The 13,167-nt window shown below is 34.8% G+C and overlaps 1 protein-coding gene across 1 annotated transcript in view; it reads right to left on the reverse strand.

Annotated features, from left to right (window-relative positions):
- Window positions 1-13,167, reverse strand: part of LOC126832079 (baculoviral IAP repeat-containing protein 7) — a 15,522-nt gene continuing 2,355 nt past the window's right edge. Inside the window, exons 2-8 of the mRNA XM_050562756.2 lie at window positions 7,140-8,595; window positions 5,041-5,621; window positions 4,557-4,732; window positions 4,057-4,081; window positions 3,197-3,316; window positions 2,535-2,786; window positions 1-1,740 (exon numbers count right to left, since the gene is read on the reverse strand). Coding sequence (XP_050418713.2) covers window positions 1,544-1,740; window positions 2,535-2,786; window positions 3,197-3,316; window positions 4,057-4,081; window positions 4,557-4,732; window positions 5,041-5,621; window positions 7,140-7,720 — 1,932 coding nt within the window. The 5' untranslated portion in view covers window positions 7,721-8,595 and the 3' untranslated portion in view covers window positions 1-1,543. The remainder of the gene's footprint in view (window positions 1,741-2,534; window positions 2,787-3,196; window positions 3,317-4,056; window positions 4,082-4,556; window positions 4,733-5,040; window positions 5,622-7,139; window positions 8,596-13,167) is intronic.

Below are 13,167 nucleotides of genomic sequence, written 5' to 3' on the forward strand. Positions count from 1 at the left end.
TTCGTTTCTACATTTTATATCAAGCACAGGATATACAGGTTACAATCATAGACTACATAAAAATAACATGTCCCTCAGTCTATCTTAAAACCCCACTAAACTCGCAGTTAACTGACGGATCCCACTACATCATAGCTCTCCTACGCATCAACGGGGTCTGTTGATGGTGTCTCTTGAACCTGAAGGGTATATCCTAAAGAATCAACTGCGTGTCTGATCTCTGGGGTATCTACACGATGTCTTATCTGTAGAGCGCAAGCCTTCCCCTTTTCATATACACAGATTCCTGATTATGTGATCGATTACTTGCGCCTAATGACGTAATGTGTATTTTAAACAATAAGAAATTAGCCTTGAAACATGCGTAAATAACCAACAGCTTTACTTACGTCTTAATTATGAATTTAGAATAAATAATTTGTAAACATAAGAATATAGTTTCAGCCAGCATATTGTATACACTTTCAAACTGGTTCAAGTATTGTGTTGACGAGACGTTAAACTCATTCAATTCTCTACATATCTTAAATATCTTAAAACGCACGACACCCATAACGCACGACAACACACATAAAGCATTAAAACCCAGGACACCACCCACGACAACACCTATAACCCACGGCAACACCCATAGCGCATTAAAACCCACGACAACACCCGTAACGTATTATAACATATGACACCTCACATAACCCACGACACCTATAACGCATTAAAACACACGGCACCACACATAACCCACGACACCACCCATAACCCACGACACCACCCATAACCCATGACAACACCTATAACGCATTATAACACACCGCACCACCCATAAAGCACTCGTAACCCATTATAACACGACACCAACCATACCGCATTAAAACCCATGACACAACCCATATCGGATTCTCCAAAACAGAATTTAAATTTGTATTTTTATTTCTACTTTTTAATAAGTATAAAACAGTCGCTCATAAAGTTCAATACCGGAAGTATTGTTTATTACCCACATCGTACCATATTGGCGGCGGATATACAGTAGAGATTGTTTTCAATGACAGATATACAACTAGATACATTACAGGTTGTTTTTAATGACAGATATACAACAAGATACATTACAGGTTGTTTTTAATGAGAAATACAGTTACATATATCACAGATTATTTTTAATGACAGACATACAGTAGATATATCACAGGTGTTAATTTGTTTTATGCATTGTAATATTTAATTTGTTTTACATGTACTTAATTTGTGTTTATGCGCTAGAATAGTCGTTCTACGACGGACTACTTTGCCCAATTTAGTCATTAATTACATAACTGTTAGTTTCCATAGGGAAAGACATGATCTGTACACAACTGCCACAACATTCGATTAAAAGGAAATAACTGTGATATAAACTTGGATACAGATCATCAACGGTTTTGTGATTCTCGTCTCTTTGCCTGACTAACGCGTTTATGCTGTCTGATGACGTCATGATATATCAACCCCACCACACAACAACATTTTATTAATTGTCCTGTTTGAATCCAGATGAATCCAATCTTTATGACAAGTACGTCTTTACGCTTCCACGAACAGATTTACGACACATGGGACATTTTGTTAAAGCAGGGGCACATGACTCACACGCAACAAGATGGCCACATGGAAGGAGTACAATATTAGATTCAGCATCCATACAGATTTTACATATTCGCCGTTCTTTTAATTCTTCATTTTCCCTTACCAACTTCGAGGATTCTGTAAATATTTGAAAAATTTACATTCTTTAATATCAAACAAATTGGATAGTCCAATGATTTTGAAAGACAGGTGGCCAGGCAACACATAAATTACATATAGATCGGATGATATTGTTTTTGCTGGAGTCCCAACAATGCTCTAAAAGTCAAACAAGGGCCATCACTCTAGAAGTAATTAACGAAAATTACTAATTCAAATAATGGAAATAAATTTTATACAGATCGGAAATTCGACATGATTCTCCGTTTTACTAATTTAAATAATGTATATAAATTTAATACAGATTGGATGTAGGCGTATAATAGTCCATTTTAAAGGCTCAATACCACTTTTGTTGTAACTGAATAATATGTCCCAATCTTTATTCTGGTCAACAGATTGTACTATTTTACAATTTTCCAATTAATTGATGATACAAATTTCATCTTAACACACCTAATTTAAAAAATTGGAAAAATTCAACTAAATGATTTGAAAAGCCTGACGTAAAGCTTTTCAAATGTGACTTGGATTTTTGAACCATTTGGACAAGTAAAATAGGATTTAATGGATAATTTACACAACAGGTAGGACACTAACACATCTAGTACTTAGAATAAGGCTATTTTTATTTTCTGGAGCTGTCAAGCCAGCAACAGTGTTATTGTCCCTTTAATCATCAATACTGAAAATTAAGAATAAAATTTCAAGCACCTGCTTCTTTTGAATTATCTGTAATTTATGAAACGAAATAAAAATAACATAAACAAATATTGCAACGTGCTGTATTAAATTTACTTGAATCTTAGTACCTTCATTTTCTCCTGGTTGTAGATTGGGTTCAGCTCCTGTCCTTGGTGCTGTATCTGATCTTCCTGGCTCTGCTGGTATGACCTCAACTACAGCAGTCAAACTATCATTAGGTACACGGTGCTCCCCATTTGTGCCAAGCGGATGTCCTGTTTTCATTACATTGTCATCTTTGATATCTTCATGTTTCGTGGGAACACGATCCAAATCAAGAATATCGTTAATCAACTCAGATGTTGTCTTGAAAGTTTGACCTAAAACAAAATTGTATGAACTCTTTAATCCTCAACCTATAATCAATAGGGATTAACGCGTTAATCGGTGGTTGGTCCTCAATACAATAATTGACAGTCTCGTGTATTCTGTTACATTAAATAAATTGATATTCTAGTGGATGTTTTTAAGAATGTAAAAGATGCCATTGTCCTTTGATTGTGGATTGGTTACATTAAAGGAGAAATCCTACTTTTAACTTGAGCTCAGAAAAACATCAAGCACAGCTACAAATACAAAGCCATTTGACTTCGCAAATAAACAGTCATACATCAAGGCACGTTGTGATTGCTTGTCATTAACCTTGCCCCCAATTGAAGGCTGGAATCACAGATCAAATAGGTTGTATTGTAGTTGGTATATCCGTTCTAATTGATAGTACATAAATTACCTCCATTTCTCATTCGGTTTTCTATGGCTTTTATTATAAGAGCTTTATTAATCTGTAATTTCAACGCCTCTTTCACCAGGGGTAGATCTAGCATTTGTTGAACAATCATTCCATTATTACCTGAACATCGTAATGACAAAATCAAAGTTAGACTATATTCTATCATATAAAACTATTAATATTTACTTAGAGGTACTGAGCCCATTGAACACCACATGTTAATGATAGTATAGGATGTAGACTGTTAACCTCTACATGTTGTGTTACAGATTTAATAAATCCCACATGTTGTTGACAAACTAATGACCTGTATTCATCCTGACCGTTTATTAAATAGAATTCATACCGGTCACCCAATGGCTTACGATAACATGTGCTATATAAAACGTGTTTTGAGACCTAGACCTTATGATGCAACGCGCATGCGCTAACCATTCGGCGATCCACCCCCACACTCGCCCCCTCGCTTCGGCAGAGGGACGGAATGGTCATATTCTATATTTATGAAGGTGATATTCTGTTGATAGTGTTACATTACTTATTAACATATACATGCTAACATATACATGTACATGTAACAAATAGCCGATCACGACTCACAACAGTGGGGTTACTTCCCTTGTTATAATAGTTTGCTTTCATTTTTGTGAAACCTGTACCACTACAGTCCCCAGATCCATTTATTTAATCTGATATATAGGTTTGATGTTTGGGGTGTGTTGTCCATGGGGTTGTCTTGTTTATATGTGGTACGACATCTTCCTCAATTAAGCAAAGAAAAGTATACTATTAAACAGCACAAATAATAAATTGAAGCCTGAGAATAATTGCTGGCCTTTTAGTTATTTATATAGACTGACCTGTAGCTCCATTATCCCCAACACTCTAAAACAACAATTTTAAAAAGTAATAATAATTAATCATAATAATATAGTGCGCTAATTCCAGTGTTTTGGGTAGAATTGTAGACTATACCTTGATATTAATTATAAACTATAAATATAAGATCAGATAGACAAAATACTGTATAGTCAGGGTATCAAGTGGATGAAGAAATTGGACTTGTTTTATCTGTCTCCAAATATAACGTACTAATAGGGTATATGCCCCCCCCCCCCACACACACACAAATCCCTACCCACACACCAAAACCTTTTGAATCTACAAACTGAGGTATTCTGTCCATTGCATATGCCCGTCTGGGGATGGGGTGAGGGATATTGAATTCAGCATCCAGTGTGAACTAAAATCACTATTAAGTCAGTAAAAGAAACTCTCGAGTTAATAAATATCAACTTAATAGTTGCTGGATAAATAAAGAAACACGTGTAGGCCTAATAACTATCAATAGTTGACTTACCTTAGCCGTACCGGTACCAGGATAATATATAGAGTTCACAAAGTCTGCACCTTTGATTCTCAGTAAATATGGACATTTAGGAAACCATTTTGCATGTTCTTGCCATGGGATATCATCATCTCTCCAAGATTTTAAAACACCACCACAGAAAAAACATTTTACAGCATCTTCCCTTTCTGGAAATATATGAACAGCAATTACTACCCATGTCATAATATAAAATGTTGAAGGTAATATTTTACAGGTTTTAGATGTTTTGACGACCCCATGAATCCAGTACATACATGAATTTATTTCAAAATAAAACATATAACATATGATATGTTGTATTGTATAACATGTGAAGACGTAGTGTATGTTGTATTATATAACATGCGAAGACGACAGTTGTTTTATTTAATTGGACGTTATTTTATTGTTTATGTATTTATCTACTGTAGTTCTTTTAATTCGTCTCTTTTAAACCATATCATAACATGCTTACCAAGATAATAAAATCCTGCTTCAGCAATTTGTTCTTTGCTTGGCAATGGCGATCTTCTTGGCCAATTTGAAAATGTTGCCACACGAGTAGCGAGTATAGCTTTATCTGGCTGAGCAGCTGTTTGGGTAATGATACCTAAATCTTCAGCAGTTGCTGGGGCATCGCTTTGAACTAGATTTAAATTTCCATTCTTTAAGATAGTTGACAGTGGATTAAGAGCTGTTCTAACGTCTTCATCAGTTGAACTCAGAGGATGAGTTGATACATAATCATGTATATAACTATCATTTGGTATAATAGGAACATTAGATCGGTCCGTTCCTCTCAAGAATTCACAACTAGAAAAATATCTCCAGTGTTCAGCTACTGGACTTTCTGCTTCTTCCCAATCTCTTAAAATACCTCTACAGAAGGCACATTGTACTCGATCAGCGGAACCAAGATAGTAAAACCCTGCCCGTGCTAGTTCAGTAGGTCTAACAGCTAAATATCTTGGCCAGTTTCCAAATGTTCTAAGTCTTGCTTCTTCTACTACCATAGTATGTCTGGTAGAGTCTGCTGTTAATACAACACTAGCAGAACTGAAAGTAAACAGAGTAAAGTTGATTTACAATAGTTGATAAATATTCACCGTATGGTACCAGTCTTCCGTAATATTTAAAAGAAAAATACCAAAATTACATAAATAACATGGAATACTTCTAATTGGCTCTTCAGAGACTTCTGTTAATGGTATACAAATTAGGGGAACTCTTTAATTTTGTCTTTATTTAAAAACATAACTAAATAAAAGACTGGTCAATACAGTTTCAAAAATGAATATATACTCTTCAAAAAAGTAGAGGATATTAAAATGCAAATACCTATGCAGGTTGTGATATGATAAATAGTCATGGACACTTGACATGCTTTGAGAGTATGTTCACAGATGAAGAACTTATCGCCCCAACAGAACCACTGAGCTGCACGTGCGACACGCAATAGCGCCATAAACGTCGGAGGGGTTCATTGTCAAATTTGACACTTCAAGGAAGGGTTGATGAAAACTGCTGCGTTCTGGTTTATCCTATCAACGTTTGCTTTCCTATCGGTTCTTGCATAAGATTTACTGTTTAGCCTATCTTCAACATGATGAACATCTACGTGCTATTGGTATGCTTCTAATGGGTTTTACGCAGCGAGCAGCAGCCAACATGCTTAATGTGTCACAGTCTGTGATCAGCAGACTGTGGAACCAGTACCAACAAACGCACAATGCCAATGATAGACCTCGTTTATTTCGTCCTAGAGCCACTACACAAGCCCAGGATCGATACATTCGTACACAGGTCCTGCGAAATCGAGGACAAACGGCCAATCAGCTTTCTGTAAACTTGTACTAAGTTACAGGAATTCGAGTTACAACCCAAACGATTAGAAATCGGCTACATGCAGCCCATTTGCATGTGTGTTGTGCCTCCATTAACTCGCCAGCACATGGCAAACAGGTGTCAATGGTGTAGGCAACATAGAAATTGGGGTAATCGTCAATTGGTGCGTGTAATGTTCTCTCAGATGAGTCCAGATTTACTCTGGTTTCACCGATAGGCGTGCTCGCGTTTGGAGGCGTGTAAATGAGCGTCATGCTAACGTTAACGTCAGACAGCATGACAGATTCGGGCATGAGTCTTGACCTTTCCCCTATAGAGCATGTCTGGGACATGATCGGGAGATTGTTCGTCGACGTCAACGTCAACCGACAACACTGCAAGAATAGGCCGTGGCATTGCAAGAATAGGCTGTGGCACTGCAAGAGGAGTGGGTCAGGTTGCCCTAAAGCATGCCACGACGAATTGCAGAATGTCTGAGGATTGGTGGAGCAATTACTCATTATTAAGACAAAAATCAAAAACGTCCATTTTCACTTTTGACAGTGTATCTCTTTGCGAGTGAAATGGGACCGTCAGATAAGCCGCCCATATGAACTGTTTATGTTCATGTGTAGACAATTGGCCTGTTATTAACATACACTGGTTACCTCCAATAAAAACTGAAGTATTGTTTCTGAATATCCCCTACTTTTTTTGAAGAGTATATAACAGACAAAGACAATCTCTGACCTCATAGATTGATTGAGTACCATTCTACTCCTAACATCTGGTCCCGTTCTATCGTCAGTTACTTGTACGGCCTGGTTTATATCTGATCTTTCTAACAGAATAGGTGGAATATCGTATGTTTGTCTTATTGTTGGATCTGTTATTCTAGAGTTGATACCTGTACAGAATGGTGATGAACTTCGTGTTTCCCGGTTTCCATCACAATATGTTTCATGTAGTGTCGTCCATATTTTATCATATACGATTGATTCAGGTACTAATACGGGAACATTATCATTTATAAAATTACATCTTGGGTTCAGATTTTTGTGAACTTGGGGTGGGTCTTCATATTTCAACCAGTTATTTTTAGTAACACCACAAGTAAAACACGTGACAGTATCATCTCCTTCTCTGGTACCAGTAAAAACAAATCCAGCTTTAGCTAATTTTATTGGTCTTCCTTCAGATTGTCTAGGAAATGATTTAAACGATCCTAGTCTCATCCATTCATATTTCATACAATCTGATGTAGGCTGTAAATCTTGATTGATGCTTTGTTTTAAGACGTCTAGGGGAAGTGATTGGTGACTACTCGTCATATTGATTACGGTAATTGTATTATTAATATAAATATACTGATTACGGTAGTTGTATTATTAATATAAATATACTGATTACGGTAGAATTCAAACGTGAAAGTAAAAGATTATTTATATTAAATATTGAAAATCTTAATTAAATACAATATAAATATTTGGATTATATAGCGGTTTTAAAAGTATTGGAAAATATTTTAATTTGTTATAACAAAATACAAGCTAAATATTTTTATAATTAACGTTAAAACTATAATTTACGCGGTAGCGTGCTTATATGCGGTTATATAAGTAATTGTATCAAATACAAATACTTGAAAGACGAGAGAAAATATCTACAGTTAAACCTTTATTTACACGATTAAAATCCTTCACTAGGTGGATATATAGATATAAAAAGATCAACTTTACAAATGTTTTATTGTTTCCGGATCATACTATGACTAGTGACAAGTAAAATAAAAACAAGTATTACAAGGGAAGAACGGAAACTTTCATCCAAATATGGTTCGTTACAATAATTACGTTTATTTAATGGTGTTACGTGATCTGCGTTATTGGGATTGTGGTTGAAAGGTTTGTCTCGTTCGATCTTGTCCTCTATTTCAATTTCAAAAAAAGTTTCGTCTAAGAATGGACTTTGTTTAATTTCTCGCAACTCTACATATACTATGAAAATAATTGAAAATTCATATGCGACATCGAATACGTCCAAAACTGAATAATGTCTAAATAACTGACATGCCATAGTCATTATATCATTTTTGTAGATTATAACTATTTTCTAAACGATATGTTTTCTTTTCTTCTTGAGATGTTAAATGGAGTTGTCCCATAAACAGACAGTATTATTAATCTTTCCTTATAAATTTTACAATCTGAAATAATAAATGATACAATAATTATTTCAATTATTATGGAGTGTAGAAAATGCATGTCTATATCATATCTGTCCTTTTCGTTCCTGAAAATGTCCTACTGTTCTGCTCCGAATGAGCTAATGAAAACTGGCATACGCCATACAGTGTGCTATGGGGGACATTTTGTCCGGCCAGCGGCCCTACGGCCTATTCCAATATAAAATTCGACCTTTCATGGGATACTCTACGTGCACGCCAATGTGTACATGGGACCTCGTTTTTCGACCATCCGAACGACTATACGTTGTCTCTTGTCGGACCCTCTGTCCTGCCAAGGTCAGCGGGAATCACGTCAGAAACTACCGATGAACTTTCTCGGCCAACGCAGGAATCTAACACAGGATCCTAAGATCGAGAGCCAACGTGACACCTACCGACCCATTGTCAGTTCTTGTATTATCTTATTATTCTTTGTGTCTGTGGTGTATGTGATATTAATGTTGAATACTCGATGACATACCGGCATAATTCCAGTCGATACGTCGCTCAAAAAATCATTTTCTTTTTCTATACAAGGTAATTTCTGATATCTTAAATTTAACTAAAAATAACAACCAGAACTGCGATGCAGTAATGACTGGTTTCAATGGTGCCATGTTACCCTTGAACTGACATCACTTCCCTTACCAATGGAAATGTTAAAATGATTTCCACATGAGCATTGCGCACATGTTTTAAAATGGACATATAATTAGCCAATAAATCCAGCAATATCAGTTCCATATATACAACGAAGACACGAGACGATGACACAACTTCCCTAATCAACAAAATATTTATACAGGGTTACCCACATAACCACTTCAATTGTCTTTTGCATGACAAAAAATTGATTAAAATTTAAACTGAATCAACACTTTATAAAGCCTTATTAAAATGCAAAAAAAAACCCCTTAAAAAGTGTTCCTAACAAAATTGGTTATTTCTTGACAAAGGAAGATGTTAAATAAACTTGTTTGAAATTTATATGAGTGTACTGATTCATATTATTTGTCCATTGGAATCAAGTATCGTCATTCTATACGAATAATGAATATCACTTACTTCAAACAAATATTTGTTTTGGAGGCTAAAAATACAGTTTTTTCACAAATGACATTACTTTCGGTAATAATGAAAATGTTAAATTAGTTTTATGAAATCGTAAATGGTATAAGGCATCACATGGCGAAAATTTTATGAAATTCGAATAATAATTGACATTTTTATGGACAAAAAAACTTTGAAAATCGTCTATTTCTCCACCACTGAACAGGTTAGAAACCATTTTGTGATATCTATATGATCGCATAGGTTCATTCTATATATGGATTGAAATCAAATATCTTTATTATAAACAAATAACAAATACGACTCAGTTGAATAAAACATTTGTTTTGAAGGCTAAAAATACAGTTTTACCCAAATGACGCCATTTTCACATTCATTGTCTTCGTATGCATTAAAGTTACAAGTTTTTGAATGTTGCAAAAAAATATTTTAAAATATGAAAAGCCTGAATGCATTGTAAATAGCTCATTTTTACAATTTTGTTTCACTTTTAAATCAAAATTGAAATTTAGGAGTTATTACATTTGTAAAAATTAATATTTGATTTTGAAAAGACATTCCTACCCATCAAAATTAAAGTTTTCGGCAAAATTACGTCACTTCCGGTGTCGACAGATAACTTTATTGGTAGCAAAAAGTTGAGAATTTACATCACCGAGCATATGAGCGTATCCTTTATACAAATCCGGCAATAAATAATTAATCTAGAACGCATAAACAGAAATTAAAATGCGAAAAATCTTAAAATGTGATCCTGACAAAATTGGTTTTTCCGGTGATAATGAAAATCTTAAATTACTTTGATGAAATAGTAAATGGCTTTAGGCATAGGAAAATTATCGAGACAAAAAAGGTTGACATTTTTTGCTCAAATCAGATTACCCTTTAACCCTGTGCAAAATGCCATAAAAAAATATTCATTAATAAAAAAGTTTTCTATCTTTAAATTTTCAAAATTTGGCGCCTCATATCTCCGAAGATTCGTCAAAAATCTAAAGAACTGTAGTAATGTACCTTGGTCTCTGGCTATGTCAAAATGTATCAAATGTTAAAATCATCAAAAATAATGATTAAATTCCAGTCTTTATCATGGTTAAAATCACATCAACTATACACATTCGTGTTCTAGGATACACATTTTCATTATTATTATTATTTATAGCACGCCCTTTCATATAACATGTTCAGGGGCACTTCACAAAGTGACAATATAATCATAAATAAACAACAAGATTATGGACATGTTAACGATTGTATACAGAGTCAGTTAAAAGCCTGATTAAATAAATGTGTTTAAGTTGTTTTTTTAAAAAGAATATAGAGATGTACAACATCTTAAACTAAATGGTAGATTATTCCATAAAACAGGTGCTTGATAACTAAAAGATCGCTGACCATAAGAGACTAGTTTAACAGTTTTGGGGGGATCACGTGGCTAAGTGGGTAAGACGCTAGCTCGCTAGCCTGGAGGTCGGGTGTTCGATCCCTGCATTGGCAGAGAAAGTTCATCCAGTTCATCCAGATTTTCCGGCGTGGTTCTCCCTTGTCAGTGATGCAGGACGGAGGGGCTGACAAGGAAAGCTGTCTAGTCGTTCGGATGGGACGAAAAACCGAGGTCCCGTGTACACATTGGCGTGCACGTAAAAGATCCCTTGGCAGTTGGAATTCGATATAAGAGTAGGCCGTAGTGCCGCTGTCCGGGCAAAATTTCCCTCATAGCACACTGTATGGCGTATGCCCGTCTTCATTAGCCCAGCTTAGGAGCAGAACAGTAGGACGTTAAACTTCATTTCATTTCATTTCATTTCATTTAACAGTTTTGGGCTTTAAAATCAGTTTATCTGATGTACGTAATGTTCGGCCAGGTGTATAAAGTTCTAAAAGATCTGAGAGGTAAACAGGGGCTAAATTATTTAAACATTTAAAAGTAAGTAATAAGATCTAAAAATCAATTCGATATTTAACAGGTAACCAGTGTAAATTATATAAAACAGGAGTTATGTGGTCACATTTCTTAGTTAAAGTAACAAGTCTAGCTGCAGTATTCTGTACTTGTGGTAATTTATCTATAAGCTTTAAAGGTAAACCAACTAAAAGTGAATTAAAGTTATCTAATCGAGAAGTGACCAGAGAATTAACAAGTGACTTAGTGCCTTCTACGGTTACAAGTTTGCGTATTTTACCTATATTTCTAATATTAAAATAGCACAATTTACAAATATTATTTACTTGAGTTCCCATTAGGGTTTCAAAATTCCCGGGAATTTTCAAAAAGGGTAAATTTCCCGGGAATTTGGGGAATTTTCCGGGAATTTTGGGAATTTTCAATTGAAACCTGTGTCGCTATTAATGAATTGCAAGTGACAGTAATATTTTAATAACTAAAAGATACAAAACATATTATCTGATATGTCATTTATACTAAAATCTAATAACTAATAATGAGATAGTTTTGTTAAATTGTTTATATATAGGTTACACATTCTATAATTAATGCTCAAAGTTAGGTAACTCTGCCATTTCATCATTATCTTCAAAATCATTATCTACATCATCATCGCCACGTGGATAAAAGGGAGATTTCAGGTTCAGATGAATCCTCATGAATATCTAAAATATCTGTGCTGGAAGGATCGTTGTCAGCTTCGAAGAGTTTCAAATTAGATCTTATACAGACCAACTTTTCAAGTTTGTAGTGTGATGCAAGGGAACTAATGAATCCATATGCTTCATCAATTTCCATATCACCAAGAGGTAAAGCATTTCGGTAACAGTTGGGATCTAGCATATAGGCAGCGGCAAAATTGCTTTCTTTTTTGTAAAAATCTAAGTACGGACTTCTCTTAATCAAAGAGAAAATAGGAAATTCCAGTAATTAATTATAATTTTAGTACTTTCCAGTTCTAAAAAATGTAATTTGAAAATTCCCAACACTGGCATTTTTTTGTATACCTTTTAGAGCAGAATTTACATAAATTTATCTCTTTAGTTTTACCATTTGGAACACAACTAACATGGTTAAATAAGTTTTAATAGTTTATATAGATGAAAGTAAAAGAGAAAAGGGAAATTCCAGTAAATAATTATAATTTTAGTATTTTTCAGTTCTAAAAATAGATTTGAAAATTCCCGAAAATTCCCAACCCTGAAAATTCCCGGAAAGTTTCCCACCCTTTGCAACCCTAGTTCCCATAAACATAAAACTATCAAAGATTGCGCCAATATTACGAGCAGAATAAGATGAAAATATATCACAATTACCAATTACAACAGGGGGGGGGGGTATCATGCGCAAATTTACTTAATTGATTCATAAAAACGCAAAATCGATACGGATACGCAATACGGATCAGGAATTTGCGCATGCCAAAAGTCTCTATTGATCTATTGTACGCTTATTATGCGCTTAAAATGAATCGCTGACCTGGTGGTGTATTTATAAATAGTCGAGCGTTAAACGTCACTGGTTGTGTATTATTT

Source organism: Patella vulgata, chromosome 9 (assembly GCF_932274485.2).
Source record: "Patella vulgata chromosome 9, xgPatVulg1.2, whole genome shotgun sequence".
Lineage (NCBI taxonomy): Eukaryota > Metazoa > Mollusca > Gastropoda > Patellidae > Patella > Patella vulgata.